This window comes from Silurus meridionalis, chromosome 15, assembly GCF_014805685.1.
Source record: "Silurus meridionalis isolate SWU-2019-XX chromosome 15, ASM1480568v1, whole genome shotgun sequence".
Classification (NCBI taxonomy): Eukaryota; Metazoa; Chordata; class Actinopteri; order Siluriformes; family Siluridae; genus Silurus; species Silurus meridionalis.
Genome location: NC_060898.1, coordinates 6,654,232 through 6,682,049, shown reverse-complemented (window position 1 = coordinate 6,682,049; position 27,818 = coordinate 6,654,232). Strand labels below are relative to the sequence as shown.

The 27,818-nt window shown below is 36.9% G+C and overlaps 1 protein-coding gene across 5 annotated transcripts; it reads left to right on the top strand.

Annotated features, from left to right (window-relative positions):
• The first annotated feature begins 912 nt into the window (after positions 1 to 912).
• Positions 913 to 25,051, top strand: LOC124397610 (pyroglutamylated RF-amide peptide receptor). Of its 5 annotated transcripts, none has more exons than XM_046867176.1 (8): positions 12,456 to 12,637; positions 13,986 to 14,435; positions 14,924 to 15,082; positions 15,303 to 15,364; positions 16,264 to 16,496; positions 17,729 to 17,826; positions 23,526 to 23,761; positions 24,608 to 25,051. In XM_046867176.1, exons 2-8 carry the CDS (start codon positions 14,105 to 14,107, stop codon positions 24,620 to 24,622), a joined length of 1,134 nt encoding a protein of 377 aa, XP_046723132.1. In that variant the 5' UTR covers positions 12,456 to 12,637; positions 13,986 to 14,104; the 3' UTR covers positions 24,623 to 25,051. The 5 variants fall into 5 exon arrangements, with proteins under 5 accessions (XP_046723129.1, XP_046723132.1, XP_046723131.1 ...); XM_046867175.1 differs by having other exon boundaries at positions 23,526 to 23,835; positions 24,611 to 25,051; XM_046867174.1 differs by having other exon boundaries at positions 23,526 to 23,835.
• Positions 25,052 to 27,818: the final 2,767 nt, after the last annotated feature.

Genomic DNA, 27,818 nt, shown 5'->3' with positions numbered 1-27,818 from the left:
CTGTGTAGTGCGTCAGCTATATATGGTTAAAAAATCTTATGGATAAAATCTTCTTGACTTCTGATTTAAAGGCAAAAACTTCTGTTCATTTACTCAAGTAAAAGTTCCAAGGTAGGTTATTTTACCTACTGTATCTCTACTTTTACTCAAGTACATGCTTTGTGTAGTTCATCCAGCACTGTACAAGACCCTCTCCAAATTCAAAAGGTGGCTTTGATTGGAACTTGCCTGAGACTCAAGAGCTAAAAGTGAGACAAGGCAGTTTCTGAAACTGTCCTGAAGGTTTGTGTCTAATTATTCAGACATTACCCACAAGCCCTTTGAATGACCTCACTTAAATGTTAATGCCAGATCACCCATTAAATGCAGCTGTGTCAACAGGCCTTGGCTCAGGTGAAGGATGAACTTTGGTGGCCCACTCTTACATTCTGCTGACATTATTTTTTATTTCACAGACAAACTTGGACAGGGGGCTGGGGCACTGGTATCTTAAACATTATAGCTGTGCCCAGTACAATAATCACTTAACCCTAGATGCATTTTTGTAGCTCATTGAAGTGTGAGAAGAGTGTTCACAAAACTTCTCACTTCAACAGCTCAGAAAACAGACAATAAGACTATATATATTTATAGATAATGGCTCTCACTTTGATTCTGTGGAGTCCCAAAGCCTTAGAAATGACTTTGTAACCTTTTCCAGACTGTCCAGAAAGTCAACCTCTTTGTCATCTTTTATTGAATTTCTTTAGATTGTGGCATGATGTGTTGCTTTTTGAGATCTTTTAGTGTGCTTCACTTTTTCAGACAGTGTCTATTTAAGTAATTTCTTGATTCAACACGTCTGGAAGTAATCAGGCCTGGGTGTGGCATGTAAAATTTAACTCAGCTTTCCAAAAAATGTGGTTGATCACAGTTCATTCAGCAAGGGTAGGGATTCTTTTTTCATATAGGGCCAGGTATGTTTGGACAGCTTTTTTTCTCTAATAAATGAAATAAGTAGTTAAAAACTATATTTTGTATTCACTCAGTTTATCTTTGTGTAATATTAGAATATGCTTGATAATCTGAATAATTTAGGTATGAAAATATGCAAAAAGAAAGGAGAATTTTTCACAGCTTTGTAAATCTTGTGCCAGATTTTTAGGACTAGAAAAGATGCATTTTTTTCTGTTTTATGCATTTGATTTGAAGTATCTACAAAGAAAGATCAAGTTAATTACTTGGTTTTAAATTTCACCTTTGGTTTGTACTATAGCCCAACCCAAATGATGCCTCCAAAAAACAAAACAAAAAAAAATTCCTACCACATTTGCACGCTAATGAAACATGCTAAGAAATGAACAATTTAACTGACACCAAAATCCAGTTAAATATTTTTAGGTTGCTGCTGTCAACTGTAAATAGCAGTTTACAGAGTATATTAAAACATGGGATTCTACAAATACGAGTTGGATAAGCACCTTTGTGCCTTGTCACCCTCTCAATTCATGCTTTTAGGACACTTTGTGCTGTTAGCCTTTGTGGTGTTACACAATCATCACAGATGGACAGCAAAGTAGTTCACAACATTCTTCTCTCCTAGAAAATTGAGGCTCCATCATGGACAGTTAAAAGAGAGGTCACACACCTATTCAAGCCCAAAATTGGCTTCTATTCTCCAACCGTCTTTTGGCAGTATATGCTTTGATTATTGTCATCAACTGTTCTTTGTTAGGGGTTTTTCTCTTTGGCTACTTTTGATAGTCTGTCTGATGTACATTTTCTGCCATTTAATTCAAATTATTTGTTAAGTTGGCTATTTCTTTCTAATATAAAGTGCTCTTTCTTTTTGTGCTAAAATTGGAACGATGCTTGGAAGAATTTACTGATAATTGCAGCTGCAGTGTTTACATTTTCAACGCACAAACCTCTTTTAATCACAGTGTGCACTTGAGCTTACACATGCTACGAGTTCGTAGAAAACCTGATGACCCATGTTTAAATGTTTAGGTCAAATCCTTCAGTGTGTTGTCTGAACACATGCTTCAAAGGAAGACTCACAGAATATTTAATATATTACATAGTAAAAATGTTGCACATTTTCTTTAGTGTTGAAGAAGTTTCTAAACTGTAAATCTTTTCATTTCCAGATTTATATTTTCTCCAGATTATCACTGTAGACGTAGTAGATATCTGGTTAGTCTTCATTTGCTGTTATAATAATAAATTCTGAGATGTTCCACTAGATTTTGGAGTTTGCTTCTGTGGATTTGTGCTTATTTAGCCACAAGAGCATTAGTACAATTTGGTACTTATGTAGGCTAAGAAGGCATGGGGTGCAGTCATCATTCCAATTCATATAAAAAATGTTCAGTAGGGTTGAGCTCTATAGCAAACAACTTACATTCCAACCGATGTAACTATATCTTACAGAAACTTAATTTGTGCTCAGAGGTATCGTCATGCTGGAAAAGGCTTGGGTCTCCTAGTGAAAGGAATTATGAACATTCAAGCTGCATTACTTAATCTTCCACATTTGTCCTCTCGCACTGTCATCTCGCTAACTATCATTGCATGAGAATGAGCTTCAGTTTAATAAGGCTTGCATACATAATGGTGGCTCATCAGTAATGGCTCTGGGTTACTGTGAAGGTGGTTTGGTGTGCCAAGCTGCCACTGTTAAGCCCTTGAGCAAGACCATTAAATCTGATCACAACTTTCTAAGAAGAGGAGGTTTGTGAAGAATACATAATATATACATGACAAAAAAAGGCTGTTCTAAGGTGAATCCTGGACCACACACCAAAGCATTTATCTGTCAGTCAGACTCGAATATAGCATGGATGTCATGTACTTCCTAAATAATCAGAACTAAAGAGTTCATGGAATTGAACAGCACCCAAAAACCTCTTGAAGAACAGGTCGCTTAGTTAAATGGGCGAGTTGGATGCCTTTGCACATTAAAATGTGAAATTATACACTTTGAGTTGATGGTCAATTTTCGCACCTGATCATTTAGTTTAAAAATTATTAGTTTAGAGCCTAAAAGATCCCAATGAAACCATGTTTTTTTCCATCTTGATTAGATAGTAAGAATTTGTCAGAAACATTGCTCCCGTTCATTGATCAGAAGTCTGGTGATTGAAAGTGAGGAAATGTATGGCAGTGCCAGTCCAAGTGAAGGTAGGTTTGGGATCATGAGCATTGCAATGTTTGGAAAATGTAGCCCATAACTTTTACAATATAAAGGTGGTTGCTAAATGTCTCTCCATTAAATGGACCTGCTTTGGTAGTTTTTGAAAAGGCAGCCCTGGTCTGTGTAAAGGACAAATAAAGAAAAAGAGGAAAACATTGCCTTGACTTCACGCTTAACACCAGCACCCGTCTGTTTTTTTTTCTAGAAGTAAAAGTAAACAACAAATACAACATCCATCCATTCATGTCAAAACCCAGAAATATTTATCTACGTCTCTGGCATAGAAGGACAAAATGTACAAAAAGTGATGTGAATAAATATGAAGCCTAATGCATTTATTGAGTTGACACAATATTTGCATATAATAATTGCAGAATGCTCAGAAGGAAATAGCCACCTTCTGTATTAGGAAGATAAAAAATACAGACAAACACCTGATGCATAAATAACACTATAATGAAGCAAAAAAAAAAAAAAAACTTGGAACCCCTGTTAGAATCCAACAGACTGGCACAGAATGATGAGCAAAACAGCAGGACTAGCACTCTGAATACAGTGACCAGTGAATACATCCCAGCAGGATAGTAGCAAACAAAACAGCATATGACACAGTATACAAATTTATTACTATTATTATAATCATAACTAAAATCTAACAGACTTCATCTGTCAGAAAACATCTAGGAAAAATACCCTGAATGCCAAAAAGCCACATTACATTTACTAAGGACATCACTGAAGGGCACAACAGTGGCAGCTTGGCAGTGTGGGGATAAGTGGATCAAATGTTTGGCATTTTTTTCACATAAAGTATAAGATCAATTGTGTTTTAGTTGTTATAAAATCCTTTAGCTTTATTTTAGGCATAATCATCTTTTCTTTGTGTGCTATTCCTTTTTTGTTATTAGTGCTTTTTGTGTCTTTTTGTCTGAAAGGATGATTAGGGTTTGTTGGTTACAGATGTAGTAAAAATTCAGTGTCTATTTCAAAGCATTTTGGACAACAATGCTTTATCAGCTGTGCAAAAAAATGCATCTAACACTATGAGGTGAAGCAAGTACAAGAAATAATTGTTTGAGTTGAGTAGTTCCAAAATTTCCAGAATGAAGAAGACTTCTTCGTTTCATTGCTCCCACTTAGATGGCTTACAATGCAAACTGAAATTTCAGTGTGCATCTCTGTTGAATTGTCCCACCACTGGAAATAAGAAATCTATCATTCTGATTCTATTAATGTGTACAGATTGATCAGTTCTCGGCTCCTCCAATGTGCATAAGATTTGTATGTGTTCAATGAAAGACAATATAAAATCCTGCTGCAGTGATCCATGAAAACTGACAAACAATATCGTTTGTTATAAGGGTTTTAATGACTGTAGTAATAAATGCAATGAAAAATATTTGTTTTAAATATCTAGTATGTCTGTACTTATAATTCTTTGATGTATTTTCCCACCTGTATGAGTGTCAGAAGGGTCCTGAAGAAGTCAGAGTGCCTTCTATAATGGGCCATAACATTATCTACAATCTTAGGAAACGTATCACTTCCTTCTTTTTCTGAGGGAAATCTTTATTCTCACTATAAAATCACTTTAGTCTCAGTAGTTGTAGGTAATTTAGAGTTGCCAATCTACCTATTAGCCTGATTTTAGAAAGTGCGAGGAAACTAGCAGACAAAAAGGAAGACAAGACACAAAGACCTTATTTACAGTGGAAACATTTCAATTGAATGAAGGCCAAAACTAGGCTGAAAGTGAGAAACGAAATGAGCACACTCACACGATGCATGCTGCATTTTAAAGAATCATGACAAATACAGTATGTACATTTTATACATACATTTATTTTATGAATACATACCAGCATAACATTTCTATATAAAATATGTAGTCCCCATTTGCTGGGCCTTTAGGCAGGCCTAATCTGTACGCGAGAAACAGTGGGATCAGTCAAGCAATGGTGAAGAAAGTGTGGTGCAATGTGGGATGAGAGAAATGTTTTGAGGAATGTAAGTGCTGGCCCGTTTTATAGGCAAAACTCATTGTTATATATTTGACGCAAGCAGATATTTCTGCCTTTGAATATTTGAAATGTGGTCCAGGCAAAGAAAAATATTCAAAAGCTCTTTCTACTCCCGTAATTTGGAATGTGACCAAATACAGCTCTAATGCAGTGAGATTTTTATTTGTATATCAAACTGCAGTGACATGAACATTGTGGACATCATGCTTTTATTTTTGTTTGAAGCACATTTTAACATAATTACATAAGTAGGATTTTCTCCTTCTGAAAAGAAGACGAGAGGCATACATAAAGCATGCAACCTCTTCAAAGTTTACATGGAGTGGAGCTTTTGTGATAGAAGATTATCCCATGCTGTGAATGAAATGAAGACCCATCCACCTAATTTTCTGCTTTGGGCTCTTAATGGACCCCGAGAAGTCCAGATGACTGTGATTTGTGAGGATAGCACCAGGACCAAGGGATAAACTCATCTATAATCAGAGCAGGTTTGTATGTTTGCCTAGAGTCACAACCGAACAGGAAGAAGTTACATTTTATCTCGCCTATAACTGGAACCTAATATCCATTCCAAAGTTAGCAATTTCGAATTCAAGGTTAAAAACCATTCTATTCCCTTGTGCTTTTTAGATGTGCACTCAGGGCTAGCAGTGCAATGCACTTCATCTTGCATTTTATTGCCTCTTTTTCTTTGTACTGCCCCCTCTCTCAACCATATTTTACTATTTATATCCAATTTTTATGATAATTCTTATTGCATTTCACTTTTATTTTAGTCCATTCTATTATATTTTGCCTCTTTCTCGCAGGCTTAACTCACTGCTGATTTGTTCATTCACCTCCACCTTGTGTAATTCTCTATCTTTAACATGCTTTTTATATGCTCTTTCGCTCTATAATATACAGCATATAGAAAATAATTAGTTCTCATCAGTTTCTTTTACTGTTTCTCTTTTCATCCTCTGCTGTTTTTGCCTTGGATCAGATTGATATGGGTTTTGAAGAAAGTTCTAGAACGTTGTATACACACAGTACCATATAGCAATAATTGGGCATATGAATGGGAAATCTACCTATAAGAGTCATTAACACAAGAAAACCCATTCATAGAGAGCCAGAGGAATTTTAAAGCTTATTTAGGAGATTATATGATTCCTATAAGACAATACTTTTACATTTCTTTTCCAACACTATCGGTTTGAATAAAAAAAATCCATAGAAATGTTTGTCATCCTTTAAGTTCTAATTTTACATAACTAACAGTTAAACACATATGATTGTCAGGAGGTGGTAGCTGAGTGTTTAAAGCTATGGGTTGCTGATCTAAAGGTCGAGGTTCAAGCTCTGGTATTAAAAAAGCTGCCTCTCTTGGGCCCCCTAACCCTTAGTGCTCTAGGGGTGCTGTATCATGGCATGGCATGTTCTTATCTCACATCCAGGTTTTCGCTTTCCTCAGTCATGGGCTTAGTCATTTATTTAGTGGATTACATTCATGTTTGTCTATTTTGCATGTTTGCACTAAAACGTTCTTTTATTTGCATTTGCCTCTCGAATCTTACGTGACACCAATTTGCAAATCACAATAGAGTTAAAGGGTAGCAGTAGAGCTACCACTATTTCCCCTTTAATAAATGTTATGCTTTGATAAATGTTTTTTCAAAGATAAAATCTCTTCTAAAAGCTTAGGAATATAAAGTATAATTTTGAAATGTAAATACAAACAAGAAATAAGTAAAACAGTTTACTTTAATGAAAATTGCCAAAAGTGCCTCAAACTAGATCAATCTCTGTAAAGAACTAAAAAAAAAAAAATCAATACACCAACAAACACCTACACTATATTGACAAACATATTGTGACCTTGTGACCTTTCATGCCATATATTTTTTTTATTCCAATTTTATGAATTCAGTGACAATGATAAAGTGTATGACAATGATAAATAATAAAGATCCTGTCAACTAATTTTAATAAACAACCTTTTAAATAAAAAACGTTTTTGTCATTTTTTATTTGATTTAGGCAAACTTGTAACTTGTAATAAGTTTTAATAAATCTATATCAGTTTCCTTTACCACAGCCAAACCTAACCCTGACCCCAACCCTAACCCTGTTTCCTATAAGCAAACATATGATAGTACAATACATACAAAAAATATATAGAATGCTAAAAAATGCTAAATGCTAAAAAAATATATTTCATATATTTTTTTAGCATTCTATATTTTTTTTGTATGTATTGTACTTTTGTTTCTAAGCTAAAATTAGAATCAGACAAGTGGCTGGGGCTGCAGTACAATGATTGCAGCATGAGCAGAGATGGCAAAAGTACACACATCCTTCACTTAAGTAGACGTACAGATACTCATGTTTTGAAAAACTCTTGTAAAAGTTGAAGTACTGTCTACACTTTTTCTCTGAAGGTAAAGTAAAGAAGTTTTAAATCAAATCAAATTTTATTTGTCACATACACATACATACAGGGTACAACATGCAGTGAAATGCTTATTACGATGGTCCGGCATGAGGGAATAGGATGGGGAGAAAAATAATAGTACAAAGAAAAAGAAGACCGATAAATAAAGTATAAAAACTATATAAAATAAAATATAGGAATATATAAGATATAAAGATAGATATATATGTGAGAGAAAAAGATGTATATACAAAAAATGCTTATGGCAGTAAACAGTGAAACAGTAAACACAGTAAACAATAGACAATTTAAGGTGGTTTAGATTGTCCATAAAGTGTCCATGTGCGGTATGGTGTGGTGTAAAGTGTCCATAAAGTGTCTGTGTGCGGAATTGTGTGGTGTAAAGTGTCCGTGTGCGGTATGGTGTGGTATAAAATATAAAGTGCACTGTGCTGTGCGAGTCCAGAGTTGTTGTCGTGGTGCAAAAGGTGAGATATGTACAAAGAAGAAGTGTGATGATGGAGAGAGTGGGCCAGTTTTTGGATCCTGGGTGTTTCCTGGTTTAAACTCCAAATGGCCTGCGGGAAGAAGCTCCTCCTCATTCTCTCTGTGTTCGCTTTCAGGGAGAGGAGGCGTTTCCCTGACCGCAACAGAGAAAAGAGTCCATTGTTGGGATGGCTGAGGTCCTTCACAATCTTCCTGGCTCTGGTCCGGCACCGCGTGCTGTAGATGTCCTGCAGGTTAGGGAGCTCGGTGTGGATGGTACGTTCAGCTGAACGCATCACCCTCTGGAGGGCTCGCCTGTCCTGCATGGTGCTGTTCCCGAACCAGGAAGTGATGCTACCCGTCAAAACGCTCTCAATGGTGCAGGTGTAGAAAGTCTTTAGCACCTAAAAGGGTAGTTTAAAGTCCCTTAAGCATCTCAGATGGTACAGACGCTGCCGGGCCTGCTTCACCAGGGTGTTGATGTGACTGGACCAAGACAGGTCCTGTGTGATGTGAACACCTAGGTACCGGAAACTGTCCACTCTCTCCACTGGGGTCCTGCTGATGTTTAGCGGTTGGTACAACCGCTCCTGCTTCGTGCTAAAGTACACGATCAACTCCTTAGTCTTGCTGACGTTCAGGAGAAGGTTGTTCTCCTGGCACCATCTCTCCAGGTTTTTAACCTCCTGTAGGTAGGCCGTCTCGTCATTGTTGGAGATCAGGCCCACCACAACGGTGTCGTCAGCAAACTTGATGATGGTGGTGGAGGTGGAAGTGGCCACACAGTCATATGTGTACAGTGAGTACAGCAGGGGGCTCAGAACACAACCCTGGGGAGCTCCAGTGCTGAGGGTGAGGGTGGATGAAGTGTGTTTGCCCACCCGTACGGCTTGTGGTCTGTCTGTCAGAAAGTTAGAGATCCATTGACACAGCGGCAGGCTGAGTCCCAGGACCTCCAACTTAGAGGTGAGTGTGGAGGGAATTATGGTGTTAAATGCTGAACTGTAGTCCACAAACAGCATCTTTGTGTAATTCCCATTTCTTTTGGTCCAGGCGGCTCATCGTGGTGTTGAGTAGATGAGCAATGGCGTCCTCAGTAGAACGGTTCTGATGGTAGGGGAACTGTAGTGGGTCCAGTGTGTCTGGTAGTGAGGCAGTGATGAAGTCTCTGACCAGTCTCTCGAAGCACTTCAACTCTACTGAGGTCAAAGCTACAGGGCGATAGTCGTTAAGGCAGGTGGGCTGGGGTTTCTTCGGGACAGGAACAATGTTGGACTGTTTGAAACATGAGGGAACAACAGACTGTTCCAGTGAGAGGTTGAATATCTCAGTGAACACCGGTGCTAGCTGGTCAGCGCAGGCTTTCAGAACTCGACCTGTGATTCCATCTGGTCCTGCTGCCTTTCTGGTATTCACTTTCTTGAATGCCGCCCTCACGTCATGCTCCGAGATGGTGAACGTGTTTACCTCTCCGGCTCTCTCGGCATGCATGTCGGTTGTGTCGCTAGCGCCGCTAGCGTGGTTAGCTGCAGCCTCGAAACAAGCGTAAAAGGTGTTTAGCTCGTCTGGTTTGGGCCCTGACATGTACTTAGGTAAAAAGTAGCCATTACCACTACCTGTTTTAGTGTCACTATGGTAACTGGACCTTACATCATAATAATATATTAATACAAAACAATTTTCAAAATTTGTTAAAGTTTAACAAGGTTGCAATTTTGCCATTTCTGAATATCGAGCATTATCGAGCTACAATCCATCTACCAACATTATGTTGGGAGTGTGGATTACAGAGAACTGGATGGAACCACACACAGAAATTCAAAAAGGGAAACATGCCATTCACTTCAGGGTCAAAACTCATTATGTTTGACTGTACACATATTACTATACATTAAGTGCTGATTTTCAGACAAGGCAGTCACACTACAGAGAATTTGGAAATGTAGGCTAACCAGCCTACAATTAATGTCTTTGACTAGTGGAGGAAATCAATGAACTCAGAGGAAGTCCCCAAAACTCTGCACACATACAGAGTGGAGGTAGAATTTAAATGTCCAACTTTGGAACTTAATCTGTATTTTTTAAATCCAATATTTAGATTTTGTACTGAATACACTTTTGCATGAATATAAAACAAAATACAAAAAAAAGAAAAACAAGATGAAAGTGACTGATCACATAGACAAAAACTACTTTAGTTAAATGGCGAACTGAAATAAAATCTAAGGACATCTGTTATGACAGTAAGGACAACTACCACAAATTCAAATACCAGGAAATGTCTTTGAGTTAAGCAAGTACATAAATAGAAAATGGCAGAATAAAAGCACACAATAAAATGCAAAGCTGCACAACAACATACTCATTTATGTCATTCGTAAATGACTCAACTCTTTGAGACCTTGGGAGACGACCGGCCTTTCTAAAGAGCCGTCCTGCTCTTTAGCTGACGATTCATCTGTATTTTGTATTCATGATTACCTAACGCAATTAATCATACACAGTGCAACTGTAATTGAAGCACATCAAGTATACCTTGTAAGTATCTGTGCTGCACAAACAATAGAGAATCGGTTCTAGTGAAAATACAAAGATGGATGTTTGGTGCATGCATGAGTCAGGCTGAACTGAACTGAACTGCTGCTTGTTTAAAAATACGTGGGTGACAGTGTACCAGGAGATAATGAATGAGGATATATTAATTCGACCTTTAATGAATATTAATTACAGCTACATCCAATATATATATGCAGAGATTTTTTACTATAATAATAATTAAACATTTTCATTACATTTATTTGAAGTACAATTCAATACAATTTAGTTTTATTTGTATAGCTCTTTAAACAATTTTTACAAAGCATCTTTACAGAGATAAAAAGGTTATGAAGATGAATAAAGGAGTCATTTGAGGGCCATCTTATTGGTTAGCTAAGCAGTTTGGCTCTGATCTACTGAAGATAGCTAGAATTTCTAATTCCAAGTTATGGACCATTCCACGTTATGATCACACATGTAGTGACTCACAGCAACAGAATGGACAGAGAACAACACTTTCAGTGAGGGTTTGAATTTTATTTCTTTAAATAACATGATTAATTGTCATTACTGTGTGAGCTCTCTAGTCTTGTGAATATTATAATATTTATACCCACTGTACAGACCATTAGTGTGAGTTAATTAGCAGGATCGGTTACAGATTATATGAATTAATTTAGGGGGAATTTTTGCAGCACAGTGTTAGTTAGCACAGCGACATACAGCAACAAAATGTCCAGTGAACATTCACTTTCAGTAAGAGCTGCAACTTCTAGTGACTATATAATAACTACATGGTACATTCGATGCATATTAAAACTGGCATAGTTTGTTGACTGGCATCTTGCAACAGTAATATTGCTGCATGTATGAAGGCAGCATAAGACCTTCTTAATAGATCGTTTAAACCATATTTAAATGCTCCTGTGATGGTCCCTCCAATGATTCCTAAGCAACACACTGCTGGTCACATTTTTGGCAATGCATAGAACTATGTTTAACCTGTTTGTCATATTGTTGTCATAGCACTGTTAATTGTAATTTGTTAGCAATGCACAGATACATTATTTTCAATATTTTTTAAATAATTAATTACAAAGCAAAAATTTGTCTTCCTTATGTGGTGACCGTCTTTTGTTTAAAGAGTCATTGTTTAATGTCAATATCTATATTTAATTTCATATGTAGTATATATAGTCATGATTTTATTACAACATGGATGCATAATTGTGGCCGTAGCGTTATGTTGTTGTTTAGTGTAGCACCAGGGTTCCGGAGGAACGTTGTCTCGTTTTTACTGTGTACTGTGTACCACTGTGTATAGTAGAAATGACAATAAAAGCCTCTTGACTTGACTTGACTTGATCACTCCTCACGATGGCAGCTCGAACAGCCTCAATATCTATCGATCTATCTATCTATCCTTGTAATTTGATTGACAGTTGAAATTAAAACTCAACATTTTTTGGATTACAACATGATTATTGAAAGGTACTGTGTGACTTCACACACAAAAAATGACTTCAAACCTAAGAAGCAGGAATCGGGACACGGCACCACCATTATGCAACTGCGGTTTCTTGTGTGTATTATAATATTTAAAGCCATGTACAGAAGTGCTCTTTGAATGATCTTTTACGTAATAGATGCAGGAAATAGTTGCTAAATAACAAGTTAGCAGAAGTAACACAAAATGTATATATTTTGGGGTAATTTCCATGGCACAGTCACCATTGAGCGTTTCTTCTGCCTCAGTCTTAGTGAGCAGGTAAACAGAAGGTAATGCTGCCCCCGCTGGTCAGACAGCAGCAGTGCAGCGTTAATCTGTAGGAAGAACCACAGGCAACCTGACTCTAGACACAGACTGGCGAGAATCCTTAAGGAGGACGTCTAAAACGATTTTTATTACTCGATATTACTCGATCGTCTAAAATTTAAGAAAATAAGAAACTTGGCTCTCTGTTTTTCTCTGCAGACGAGCTCGAGACATACTACATGAAGGTAAGTCACATGGCTTTGCATGACCCGCAGCATTACCTGTAAAATATCAGCTTTATATCTAACACTAAAAACTGCTCAACTTCCTGACGCATGCGTAGACCTGTCCAGAAGTTAAATACACCAATTATGAATATTTATCAGCCAATAAAAAAATATTAATAAGAACATCACAACACATCCCATGCACTCTATTTCTTCGGTAGATATGAAATAGTATCCATAATGGGAAGACTGTTTAGCTATAATAAAAATGATGCATTATTATTATTATTATTATTATTATTATTATTATTATTATTATTATTATTGTTGTTGTTGTTGTTGATGATGATAATGATGATAATCTCTATCAATTTTAATTAATTTAGATGGCTAAAATATTCACCAATGTTGATTATTATAGATTTCATCCAGGTTTTTGGGAATTTTATCTAAAGGTTATTCTATTGTGTAAAACATTTTTTAAGCATTTCAATATTTAGTTAAAAGGGTTGCAAAAATTGCATGGTCAAAGTGAAGTTTATTGTGAGAATAGCTTAGAAAAGTGAATCTTTTACTCTTGTGCTCCTTTAGCTTTCTTGTTTTTTGGCTTATAAATAAATAAATAAATAAATACACACACTGATGGACAGAAGACACAACAGGACAGATCAGGGGGTGGTATCCAAAACTTGTCATCAGTATGATCTATATTTTTTGGGAAAACAATGTATCATGTTTTAATACAGATACAGGAATAAGATGTTATTGTCTTTCTCTGCATGACTTTATGCAGAGAAATCCTGTATAACACCCAGAATTTGTGGATACCATTTTTATTCAGTAATTCCTCTCTGTTGCATTGTTTGATATAAGCAATATAATAAAACAAATATAATTAGGCTGATTATACTTTTTTTTATTATACATTTAGCAGCACATAAAAACTGTGCTCCTGTAAGTGTTGGAAATATGTCCCATATTGTCTCAAACAAACTTATTGCTTCTCCCACATTTTTCCTGTTTGCATTTGTTTACCTGTTCTATATTCATAGACGCTTATATTGTAATGAAGAACACCCTGGAAACCATTTATTTTTATCATAGGCAGCAGATGTAATGGGATTAAAAGCTCATGCACATCTGCAAAATTATATTCGGATTGGAATAAGGAGCTGTATAAGAGAAATGAGTGTGGCATATGCTTGGTTCTAGCTATTTATTGTACCTATGGAAAGTAGATGTTTAATATGTAAAAATCCTTCATACTTTAGGTTTCCTACAGTTTTTTTATCTCTAGAACAAATATATAACCAGAGGACAAAAAAGCTAATCTTCCATTAATTTCTGTTCTGTTTTGTGTTTTAAGTTTGCAGGCATTATTCAGTTTCACATCATCAACAATACAAGTCCGGAGCTGTCAGATCTTCATTCATCATGTTTACATTTGGACTTGGACCAAAACCCTGAGACTTTGAGATCATAAAAATGAACCTTACCTCAGATTTGTTGGACATGATGCTGAAGGCATCAAACCTCTCTCGTTGGCAGTTCATCCAACACTTCTCTATCCCACCTCTGGTGTCTGTGCCCAGGCTTCCAGCTGCCCTGGTACCTGTATTCGGGCTGCTCTATGTGCTTATTTTCCTGCTTGCTGTGGTTGGAAACGGGGCTGTGCTGGTCCTCATGTGCCGCAAGAAAGCGCTTCAGTCCCCAAGCACTTTCTTCATCTGCTCACTGGCACTTAGTGACCTTCTTATTGGGATTGTGTGTGTGCCTGCTTCCCTGCTGCAGCACTTCTTTAACAACTGGCTGGCAGGTACACTTTCAACACATTTGGCCTTGTGCCATCAGTATTTATATAATCTCAATATTCACAGCAACATTTTCGGTGAATGAGGATTAAATCCTGAGTTGCTCCAACTTCAGTTTGCATTTGGCTCATTTGTGTTATTTAAATGGTTATAAAGTTGGCCTCTTCTTCAGTGATTAAATTGTTAATACATTTCCTAATGAAGATTGTATGTTTTAATATACAGTGATTTCTAGCTGGACAGGTTTAATGTAGTTTATTTGCATGCATATTTGTTTAAATTAAAAGCACATTGTTTTTGATGCATTACCATAAATTATTCAGTAGCCCAGGACTCAATATTCAGTAACTGTACTTACACAAATGATAAAAATAACCAAAGGTTACCAAAGATTCCAGATCAATATTTGTTCATCAAAGCACATAAAAACACACTATTTATAAGCATTCAGACATAATCAGACACCCTCATATGCAAACCCTTGACTCTGCAGGTGACTTTCTATGTAAGCTGGTCCCCTTTCTTCAAGTGACTGCTATAGCAACCAGCATTCTGACCATGACTTGTATCGCTGTGGAGCGTTTCCAGGGGATCTTGTACCCTCTTCATGTCCGCAACAGCTACATCCTTCACAGCTCCATCATGATGGTCGGTGAGTGATAAAACATACCTGTGTTCCAATATGGTAGTTTTCATGCAAACATTTTTTCAGTGTGTTGGAGTTTGCATTGGTCCAGATATAACTACACTATACAAAATATTTGTCCATATATTGTAATACTTAATACTTCTAAGTTAAAATTTTGTAGCTATTAAATGAAACCTAAATAATGTTAATTCCTTCGATTTAAAATTTTGCATTTGCCTTCCAGTGGCTGTGTGGTTGGTCGCACTGGCAATTGCAGCTCCGATGTGGTTTGTCCAGAAGGTAGAGGTATGTGTCTGATTTTTGGCATTATCCATCCGTTTTCTGCTTGATTTCCAGTTAAAACATAATTAAATGTTACCTTTGATTTGTTGATGACCATTGTTCTAGTTGATTGAGCATTAGCTCTTAGAATTTTGTCATGTAATTTATTTGAGCAATATGTGGATCTACAGGATCGATAAAAGGGGAGATGCATTGTGCATTTCCTTTTAGGAAGAAATAGGAGTACTTTGCTTTCAAGATTTTCACATTATATACAGTATGCAGTCACATTGTCTGAATCTTTGTTCTACAGTTATTTTTCTCTCCATCAGGTGCAATCAACTGAATAGAACCTTTTGGCTTTATTCACTGTGAAGTGGTTCAACCAAGTACATTTTCAAGAGAAAAAAAACCTGAATAAATCATGATTAATTGCTACTTGTTAATAAATTGCAAACACCTAATGCTGTATTTAAGCTAAGAGCAAGTGTTTTTCTTTTTAAAGCAAGTAGTTAAAACTTTTAATTATGATATAAAATGGCTCTTAATTATAATATAAAATGGCCCATTGTATAATTTTTTAAAATATAATATAAATATAAAAACATAAGCCTGTGGTCTTGCTGATGGAGTCAATTTTAAAATATGCAAAATAGAAAACATTTTCTACACTCACCATCTGACACCGCTCATGCCTTGTAGTTTGGTGACTGGCTAGGGAACATTCAGGGTTTATACTGGTGCAGACAGAGACGTGACATAATACTACATTGCACCAATTTTACAGCACTTCAGTATGTTTGCATCAGTCTTTATAGACCAGGCCAAAACTGATGCAATTTCTATAAAATATTTAAATTTCAAATGTTAGCAAAGTAAAAGAGAGCTAACCTGAAACATCTACCGACTTCTTAACCCTACAGGTGAAATACGACTTCCTGTTTGAGGTTCAGCACACCAGTTGTCTGGAGGTCTGGCCAAGTCTGCAATGGAGGAGAACTTACACCGTATGCCTATCAGTGATGGTGTTTTTGGTCCCAATGGTGACAATGGCAATCCTGTATGGGAAGATCATGGGGGAATTGTGGGGCAAACACCGCATTCACGAGGCTGTGTTTCAAACGCTGCCAGGCTCGGAGATCAACAAGATCACCAGGTCAGTATATAATCGTTTAAAACACTAATGCTGGAAATGCAAGAACCAAAAGTCAGTGTTATAAAGAATATGTCACACAGAAACAACAGTGACATTTTTTATAGAAGGGGTCTGGATTCAAATCATAAATGTGAACCAATAGAAGTTTGTTCGTGTGTAATGTTCGACACCAACTCGGCTTAAGATATAAAATTCCAGTTTTTCAGAATTATGGCACCTACCCAACTAGTGGACATCAGAATAATTTGTAAAACAAATTATTAGAGGCACATGTATTTTAACTATAATTTACTGTACCTGATTTTGGATCAATGGAGTCTGAACTTTCCAGAAACTAATAATAATGGCTTTCATTAGCTTCTAAGTGTCTATGATACATAAGAGTTGATTTTGAGAATCCCCGTAGCTGTAGAATGGTTTACCTATTTTTATTTTTATATTTGCTCCTGATTCTATTAGAAACATCCTTAGAATGAATACATTTCACCTTAGAACAAATACATTTAACATCTACTACCTTCAGTAGTGTCCTACCTGAATCAGCCCACCTTTTAATACAATGATTATGATGCTATGGCTATAGAATCTATTAATATAATACAGAAATGCAGTATAACAGATCGCTGCATCATAGACAGGTCTCGCATGCCATAAGAATGACTGCTATTACATATCTCTAAATATAAAATTATGCATTTTGTGCATTTTTTCATGCATTACAGTTCTCCTGGGGATTTGAAATTAAGGCAAAGTGTCTGTTTCTTTTGTGCAAAATCTAAAAGAAAGAAGTTTTTAACTGTTTTGGCTGACCTTTCCTCACAATGTCCAACCTTTCTTGAGTTCCATCTTTAAATTGAGAAAACAATAACATTTTTCTGCAGTGTTTGCCCCATTTCTGTTCCTATTATATCTATTCAAATTCTGCCAGACTGCTAGGCTGCTGCACATCTGTTGACCCTTTTTAAAAACAACGAAATGACTCATCATTAAGAGAATTTCCAGACAGTTTGTTTGTTGGAATCAAGGAGTCCAAAACGGTGAATAAGGGTCTATTTGTGCTTCATGCTTATTGTTACCAGGGAGTGTTGCTACCTCATAGATCGATTGTGGGCTTGGGCCACTGAACGATCTTAACATGGGTTTGCTTTGGTTTGACTGGTTCTCCTTCCATTGTCCAAATAACATAGCAGTAGTTGGATTGGCTATGAGATTATCAAAGTTGTTGTTTCCAGGAGGAAGAGGAAGGCAGTGAAAATGATGGCCACAGTGGTGCTTCTGTTTGGTGTTTGCTGGGCTCCATTTCATCTCGTATCATTGCTGCTGGACTACGGTAACACACACACACACACACACACACACACACACACACACACACACACACACACACACACACACACACACAGAGCTTATATCTTGTGACTGGCACTCCTCTGGATCTCTAAGGCGTCGAGGGATCTCACAATGGGGTATGGCTTTGTCCAAATATGCTTCAAATGCTTTCCACTATACACCTGACAACAACTGGCTGATAAACTTAATGCTCACATTTTTCCATCACCTCAATAGGGATTGTGATCCAACACCTTAGAGTCAGCTTTAGTTGAAGAAAAAGAAGAATGCCCCTATGGTCATTTTTTTCATATGATAATGTTTCTGATAAAACATAAGAGATGATGCTGCACATTGTTTTTTTATGGAAATTCATTTGACTAGTGAGTAAAAATTGTGCAGTGGACTTATAGAAATATACCAGTCATTTTCAGGCATTTGGCATTTTTACAATAATCTCATTTTATACTACTGAGCAGTGAAGGGTTAAGAGCCTTGTATAGAGGCCCAACAGTGGCAGGTTGGTGATATTGGGACTTGAACTTAGAACCTTCTGATCCAAAGTCCCACAACACAACTGAGCTACCACATGTCTAGAAATTTCCATCCAGCAGTCTTTAAGATCAGCTCCAAGTCCTAAAGTGTATTCTCTCAATAACACTTCCCCTTGCAAATTCAAAATATCCCACTATGAAATAACCAGACCAAATTTCCTTTAGTTCATTGCCCTTCTTTACACTCGTTTTTCAGCTCTCTTTGCCACCCACAAATCTACCCACATGTGAACATATTTTCCACTTCCCCATTTTATGTTCATTCTTATATGAACCTACATTAAAAGTACACACATACGCTCACATTTACTCTTTTTGTGTTTTTCCTACACACCTGCTATTCGCTTTTATTCTTATTAAGGCCATTTATTAATAAAAAAATGCATACTTTAAGTACATAAAAGCTGATCCACCTGATATCAGCCAATATCCTGTACAGTGCTGTTATTTTTAGACCATCAAAATAAAGTTCAATGTATTTGTATTAAAAAAAAAAAAAACTTTTTTGTTTGTTTCAGCTGTCCTTCCTGCAAAAAATGAACAAAACAATGTTATTTATAGAATAGAATATGAGAATTTGATGATGATTTTAAGTTTGATGCATACAGTACATAGGTAAGTCCGTAATTGTTGCTAATAGTCAGGGCAAAAAATACACATAATAATTCATAGTTTTTAACTTAAACAAGTATATAAAAGTACATTATAAAATATTATTTAAAAAAAAGAATACTGTAGTTTTCTTAAAGTGTTTATAATGGAAGCCCTGACATGAAAGGTCATTATTCTGACTTATTCGAAAGTCACAATTTTGATTTAATATAATTTATGGACAAAAGTATTGGGAATTTTACAGCCGTATGTGATTCCTCCCCAAACTGTTACCACAAAGCTGAAGGCATACAATTATATAGGATGTCTTTGGATGCAGAGAATTATTTTTTTTCATTCACTTGAACTAGAAGACCCAAACCTGTTCCAGCATGATAATGCTCCTACGCACAAAGCCAGCTTCCATGAAGATATGGTTTACATAGGTTGGTGTAAAAGATCTTGTCTGGCCTGCTGTAAAGTTCTGACCTCAACCCTACTGAACACCTTTGGCATAAATTGGAAGAACAGGTCTCCTCACTCTACATCAGTACCTGACTTTACTAACACCTTTATGACTGAATGAGCACAAATCTCCTCAATCACACTCCAAAATCTAGTGGAACATCTTCCCAAAAGACTGGAGGTTATTCTAACAGCAAATTCCACTAAATGTGGAATTGATTGTTCAATAGCACATATCAATCTTATGGTCATGTGTCCACAAACTTTTATCCCTATAGCGCATGTTGTTATGACTTACTAAGTTATTATTTTGATTAAGTATATTGTTGTTTTGACCTGGTAACTTTATATTATGACTGATTATCTCAATACTGTGACTCACCAAGTAATAATTTTTGAATTACTAAGTCGTTGTTTTGACTAAGTAAGTACGTAATTGTAAGTTGTTCATTCTTGTAGTTTGAAAAAGTCAAAAATCTATTAATAGCTGTTTAGAAGGGTAAATGAAAGCATGTCAGTGAGGAGCATTGAACCTACAATGGCAGGGAATTACTTTGTTCTCCCAGAAGGTTAAGGCTTATCTATAGAGAGATTGTTTATTGATTATCAGTGAAAGACATAATGGCCCCAAATGTATTTACAAATCAACAAAGTAGTCAAATAAAGGAACATAAATTCAGTGTACTGTTATAACCACTGTAGAATAACTAATGCTATTTGTAATGTATTTACTGGACATTTTTAGGTACTTTGTTATTTTAATGTTCGAAAGTTATAACTTTGTTCAGCTCTCTTCACATTTGGGACTTTCTCATCATGTTTATGGACATGACCTTTTCTCGCTTTTGTAACAGTTTCTTCTCAAATAAAATAAAAGCGATCCCTGAAATAAAAGCAGAATAGAAAAGGTATCTGATCATATAGGATTGTTTACTGCTTAAAGGTTGAGTGCAAATAAAAAATAATTCGGATAGAGAGCAAACGAAAAGGTTAGATGTTTGTCAGCAGAGCTGGGCTGAATGGAGTAACACAGTCTAACCTTTCCATTCTTTAAAAGAAAAAAAAAAAAAAAAATATATATATATATATATATATATATATATATATATATATATATATATATATACATTATAATAAATAATAAGGTTTCATTTTCACTTTTATAAGATGTTGAGGTTTTTGTTGGGGTGACGAGGATGGACAGGATTAGAAATGAGTTTATCAGAGGGACAGCGCATGTAGGACGTTTGGAGACAAGGTGAGGAGGCGAGATTGAGATGGTTTGGACATGTGCAGAGGAGGGACATGGGGTGTATCGGTAGGAGAATACTGAGGATGGAGCCACCAGGAAGGAGGAAAAGAGGAAGACCAATGAGGAGGTTTATGGATGTGGTGAGGGAAGACATGCAGGTAGTTGGGTTGAAGGAGGTAGATTTAGAGGACAGGGGGGGTATGGAGACAGATGATCCGCTGTGGCGACCCCTAATGGAAGAAGAAGAAGAAGAAGAAGATTTTCACTTTTATATCATTTTGTTTGCTAAACTTAATCTTAAATGTTGGACAAAGCACAACAAAACCACTAGAAAAATCACAAAGAGGCAAAATAAATTATTAGATTAGGGCTTATTCCTTTCTTGTCCTGATTGTAGATCTTGTTGAACTGTGTAATGTAATTAAACATTCCATACGTGAAACCCCACGATTAAGACTTGGTGTTCACTGAAGCAAATTAAAAACAGAACTGTACGTTTCTCAGGCAGACAAGAATCACACAACAGGAGTGCAGCAGGACAAACCTGAATAAAGCACAAATGCATTTGATTGTCTTTCTTTAAAAATGTCCTTAAAAAAATTATATTTATTATAAATAAATATTTGGAATGTAAAGATAATGTGGTACACATAGATACATATATAAACATGAATTGGAAATGCAATTGTTTGTTGTTTTTTTCTGCCACATGTAACAGCTTTTGGTGGTTTAACTAGTATATATATATATACAGGGAGTGCAGAATTATTAGGCAAGTTGTATTTTTGAGGATTAATTTTATTTGAGGATTTAATTTGAACAACAACCATGTTCTCAATGAACACAAAAAACTCATTAATATCAAAGCTGAATATTTTTGGAAGTATTTAGTTTTAGCTATTTTAGGGGGATATCTGTGTGTGCAGGTGACTATTACTGTGCATAATTATTAGGCAACTTAACAAAAAACAAATTCATACCCATTTCAATTATTTATTTTACCAGTGAAACCAATATAACATCTCAACATTCACAAATATACATTTCTGACATTCAAAACCAAACAAAACAAATCAGTGACCAATATAGCCACCTTTCTTTGCAAGGACACTCAAAAGCCTGCCATCCATGGATTCTGTCAGTGTTTTGATCTGTTCACCATCAACATTGCGTGCAGCAGCAACCACAGCCTCCCAGACACTGTTCAGAGAGGTGTACTGTTTTTCCTCCTTGTAAATCGCACATTTGATGATGGACCACAGGTTCTCAATGGGGTTCAGATCAGGTGAACAAGGAGGCCATATCATTAGATTTTCTTCTTTTATACCCTTTCTTGCCAGCCACGCTGTGGAGTACTTGGACGTGTGTGATGGAGCATTGTCCTGCATGAAAATCATGTTTTTCTTGAAGGATGCAGACTTCTTCCTGTACCACTGCTTGAAGAAGGTGTCTTCCAGAAACTGGCAGTAGGACTGGGAGTTCAGCTTGACTCCATCCTCAACCCGAAAAGGCCCCACAAGCTCATCTTTGATGATACCAGCCCAAACCAGTACTCCACCTCCACCTTGCTGGCGCCTGAGTCGGACTGGAGCTCTCTACCAATCCAGCCACGGGCCCATCCATCTGGCCCATCAAGACTCACTCATTTCATCAGTCCATAAAACCTTAGAAAATCAGTCTTGAGATATTTCTTGGCCCAGTCTTGACGTTTCAGCTTGTGTGTCTTGTTCAGTGGTGGTCGACTTTCTGCCTTTCTTACCTTGGCCATGTCTCTGAGTATTGCACACCTTGTGCTTTTGGGCACCCAGTGATGTTGCAGCTCTGAAATATGGCCAAACTGGTGGCAAGTGGCATCTTGGCAGCTGCACGCTTGACTTTTCTCAGTTCACGGGCAGTTATTTTGCGCCTTGGTTTTTCCACACGCTTCTTGCGACCCTGTTGACTATTTTGAATGAAACGCTTGATTGTTCGATGATCACGCTCAGAAGCTTGGCTATTTTAAGACTGCTGCATCCTCTGCAATATATCTCACTATTTTTGACTTTTCTGAGCCTGTCAAGTCCTTCTTTTGACCCATTTTGCCAAAGGAAAGGAAGTTGCCTAATAATTATGCACACCTGATATAGGGTGTTGATGTCATTAGACCACACCCCTTCTCATTACAGAGATGCACATCACCTAATATGCTTAATTGGTAGTAGGCTTTCCAGCCTATACAGCTTGGAGTAAGACAACATGCATAACGAGGATGATGTGGTCAAAATACTCATTTGCCTAATAATTCTGCACTCCCTGTATATGAACTACATCCAATGGAATGTGTTAGCTAAAAAACTTCAACCTAAGTGATGTAGCTGAGGTAAGAGTTGTAGTACATTTACATTACATTGATGGCATTTGTTATACGCCCTCATCCAGAGCGACTTACAATTGATCTTATTCATACAACTAAGCAGCTATGGGGTTAAGGGCCTTGCTCAAGGGCCCAGGAGTGGCAGCTTGGTGGGGCTGGGATTTGAACTCACAACCGTCGGATTAAAAGTCATAATGGGTTGAAAAGTCTAATCTGTTGTTTTACAGTCTGCAACATAAAAACTTGTATAATGTGTTATAATATGTCGTATAATTATTATGTGGATCTACTTTCATGTATGATGACAGACAGAGATGTTAAATGAGAGAAATGAATTGAACAATACATAGTAGCATAATATAACAAAGTCTAAACTGATCTCTTTGTCCTTATTGAAAAGTAAGATGGATTCATGTCATTTTATATATTCAACAATATTTTGAATGATACATTATTTGTTTTCTCTTCAATATTGAACCATGCAGAAAATCTGAACCTGAACCTGGACTCAGAGTTACTACTGCTAAGCTTGGTGCAGATCCTAGGCTTCAGCAACTCTGTGTGTAACCCAGTGGTCTACGCTGCCCTCAACACCAACTTCAAAAAGGATTTGCTGGCCCTACTCACGCAGAGGTGGTCACTCTGCTTCCGGAGAAGGAAGCCCAGAGTCGGCATCTCCATCACGGAACCGAGGACCACAGCAGAAAGGACAGAAAGAAGAGTAAGAGTCCAGCCATGGAGCAAAGTGGCTTGGGAGATGGACAATGGTGTGGCACCAGTGACCAATGGGGCAAGGTCTGAATACTTCAACCCCATGAACCTTCTTGGTGCCATTTGGCCCAGTAACAACTCAAGCACTGTCATTCTTAACGTCACTGACCCCCTGCACATCGATGCTACATACAGATCGGATCAGAAGACAGCAGGAATTCCAAGTGGATAAATGTCTAGAGGAGATTTTCAGGGAGAAAATATCTGAAAATCTGAGATCCTTCAGTCTGACAATCAAACCAAATATACAGAAGGATACTTTGTGTACCCTTTATTGTATTTAACTTACCACTGAATCAAGCTATGATTTACAGTCTTGGATTAGATAAAATGTCACCATATTTGATGTGTTCATGGCATATGGGGGTCTATGCTTTAATAATTCCACTTGGTCAGGAAAGACAATGATCAAGCCACAATGTTACTGTGGTACTAATCTAAATGAGGCAACTCTTGTCTAGATTTCCTCCAGTGAGAAAGAAATGCCTGTGAAAATCCATATACCTGGTAATCTATCTGTCTATTTTGGGAAGCTATTGAATTTTTCCCATGCATATGATGAGCCAATTTATGGCTTGACAGATATCCAAATATTCTGCTCACACTCTGACATTCTGAATGAAATCATCATAGCATAGCAACCAGTTCATGAAATTCAAACAGAGCGAGCAACATTTGACCCTGATTCCATATGCAACAAGAAAGAACATGCTGTTCACTTCAAATCAGTGCAAATGTAAGGAATCAATGCAGGGATAAACACCTCTTGTGGTACTAATGCATTTCTCTTCCGCAGCAGCTCTATCCGTAGCATGGTTGCGACGGACCCGGACCCTATTCCAGGAAAGAAAAGAAGGACGAGGCAGTAATACACAATAGATGGGAAGCCAGTTCATCACAGAGTACCATGGATACCATTCAGACTAGCCAATAACACAGAGGATGGTAGGAGGAAACTAAGAAACCTGTAGCAGATCAACAAGGACATGGGAAGAACATGGACATTCCACTTGGACCTCAAACCACACTCAGGATTAATGTACAGTTTGAGAATTTCAGTGTAAAAATGTTTTTATAGAACTTCATTGAGACTGTTTATTGTCCTTCAGATGTCAAAGTCTTCTGTTATGTGTATGAAAACTGTTTTTCCTCTGTGTGTTGTTTTTATGGTAAACAAGAAGCTGTCCTTTTGTGTGAAGTCACTGTCGAAACCAAACAATAAATTGGATTTGGAACATAATAGACTATTCCTTCTGCCACAATAATCTCCGAATAAATAATTTACGATACAAAGCCTGAAGAAAATCAAGCGTCCTCAATCACTCTTGCAGAAACTGTTCAAAGAGGTTTTGTTCGATCAGACATTAGCAGTGTTTGGACAGTCATTAAATGAAATGCCAAGGAAAATAAATTAGGCCTTGTACAGGCCAGACAGAAAACTACTCTATGTACAGACTACTGATATATGACAATATTTAAAAAAAATAATGAACAAAATAAAAAGAATCTATTCATAAGCCCACTGGATGTATTTGGAAATGCTCCATTTATCCTTCATGGTACATTACACAGGGCTTTATCACAGCTTTAACTATTGATAAACTTAAAATAAATCTTTTAAAACCCCGTTCCATAATACGTTGGGATGCTGTGTAATGAAAATATTCGCAAATATTTCCTATCATTCCAATCATATTTTATTGAAATTAAAAAAAAAAAAAACATCAAGCATGAACCTAAAAAAATACATTATATAGACAAACAAATTGGGACACCAGACTTTGGATGCAGTAAAATTACATTTTGCCTTCACTTGAATTAGGAGACCAGCATGACAAAGCCTCTTTGCACAAAGTGATCTCTCTGAAGATATAAAGGTATAAGCTCATCTTATATGGTGTACATGGGTTAGAGTGAAAGATTTTAACCTGTTGGTTCCCTGGTGGTCTAGTGGTTAGGATGCGGCGCCAGCCTTCAGGGTTGCACAAGCCTTAGTGCCAGTCCCAAGCCTGGATAAATGGGGAGGGTTGTGTTAGGAAGGGCATCCAGTGTAAAAACATGCGGATGGTCTGCTGTGGCGACCATCCACATGTGGCGAGAAGCTGAAAGAAAGTTTTTTTTTGTATAGCTCTGACCTCAACCCTACTGAACACCTTTGGAATGAAGTGGAATAATGGGGGGAAAAAAAATCTAAACAATGGGTGGAAAATTACTTTACTGGTTAAGTTAACTGGCAATAATTATGTCCTGATATATACAACAATAAAATTGTATACATTCCTTTGTGGTTCAAAAGTTTGTGGACACCCGACCATAAGATTCGTTCAACCCAAAAATTTGCGCACACTGTAAAATGTAAATAGAAACTGATCTGCAAATCTTATAAAACAATATTTTATTCACAATAGTAAATAGAAAACATATTAAATGTTTAAACTGAGGAAATGTACCATTTTAAGGAAAAAAAATAAGGTCATTTTGAATTTGATGGCTGCGCCATGTCTCAAAACAGTTGGGACTGGGCAACAGAAGTCTGGAAAGTCTAGGTGTTATTAACATTAAACAGTTTGGAGAAACATTTTGCACCCTTTTTAGGTTCATTAACAACATGTCAGTAAGATGGCTGGGTATAAAAAGTGTATCTTAGAGAGTATCTCTGAAGTAAAGCTGGGCAGAGCTTCACCAATCTGTAAAAGACTGTGATTACAAATTATGGAACAACTTTAGAATAAGGTTCCTCAATATACAATTTCAAAAATGTTGAATATATCATTATTTACAAAACATGATATCGTCAAAAGTGTTAAAGAATCTGGAGAAATCTCTGTGCACAAGGGACAAGGGCAAAAAAATCAATATTGGATGCCTGTGATCTTCGGGCCCTCGGGCGACATTGCATTAAAAACAGCCATGATTCTCTAATGGAAATCACTGCATGGGCTCATTAACACCTCCAGAAATCACTGTCTGTGAACGCAGTTTGGATTTTAAGTGATAATAGAGTTCAAGCGCTGGATAAATGTAATACTACAGCATCCATAGACATCCTATGCAGTTGTGCGGCTTCAACATTGTGGTTATTGTTGGTGCTGTGGGGTGAACAGAGCCAGAACTTTATGCTGGAGCCTGGACAGTTGACAGGCTGATCTGAACCTGAAAACTTTATAGAACTTGAAAATTGTACACTGTACACTGTGCTGCAAAAGTATTTACTCCGCATCTACTTTTAACATTTCCACCTTCAGCACATTGATTGGGAAGGAAAATTCTGACCAAATTTGGGCCATGCATCCATCATGTCAAATTAGGGATTCATATGGAAGTATTTATTGTCACAACGTTTAAAACATTTTTTTTTTGTTGTCACCAGATTTAGCACACATTTACAGACCAAGCCTCATAAAATTTGATCACAAATCTGACCACAAAGCCACCAAACAGGGACCAAAGTTTGACTAAATCTCACAAATTTCTGCACGGACACAAAACCTTGTCTATGCTCTTCAGGGCCATGACCTGAGCCTATTAGTCAAGTTACAATAACATGCAAAAATTTGCATCCAACTGCCATTTTTGCTATTCCTCCTTTTAAGTTTGTCCCGTTTCTACCAAATTTGGCTCAAAGCATCTCAACAGACCTTTTTTTTTTTAATTATACCTTTACTTCCATAGTCAGTCATTACTGACCCTCGTCCTAACATACAGATCAACTACGAAACTGCACAACACCCTTGAATTCCTTTAATATGGTTGTGGTTTTACTTTCCTTTGATTGTTAAGGCATCAGTTGTAGCGTTGTGAATGTGTGGCTCAGAGTCTGTGTGCTTCGCCCCTGAGAAAAGTGCTTGCAGCTTTGTTTATTATCGAGTTCTGATAATTATTTACATCTTGCATTACATTACATTTACAGCATTGGGCAGACTCTTTTCAGAGAAACATCCCGAACTGCTTTGTAGTCTCTTCAAAACAAATGCTTATTTTAGTACAAATATGTCAGGGTCTAAGAA

What these genes read in the sequence shown, in the direction of transcription:
- LOC124397610 (XM_046867173.1), top strand. Translation starts at nt 14,105, where the DNA reads ATGAACCTTACCTCAGATTTGTTGGACATGATGCTGAAGGCATCAAAC. An exon ending in CTTTAACAACTGGCTGGCAG is followed by an intron (nt 14,436 to 14,923) that starts GTACACTTTCAA and finishes TTGACTCTGCAG; the next exon opens with GTGACTTTCTATGTAAGCTG. An exon ending in ATCATTGCTGCTGGACTACG is followed by an intron (nt 17,827 to 23,525) that starts GTAACACACACA and finishes TGAACCATGCAG; the next exon opens with AAAATCTGAACCTGAACCTG.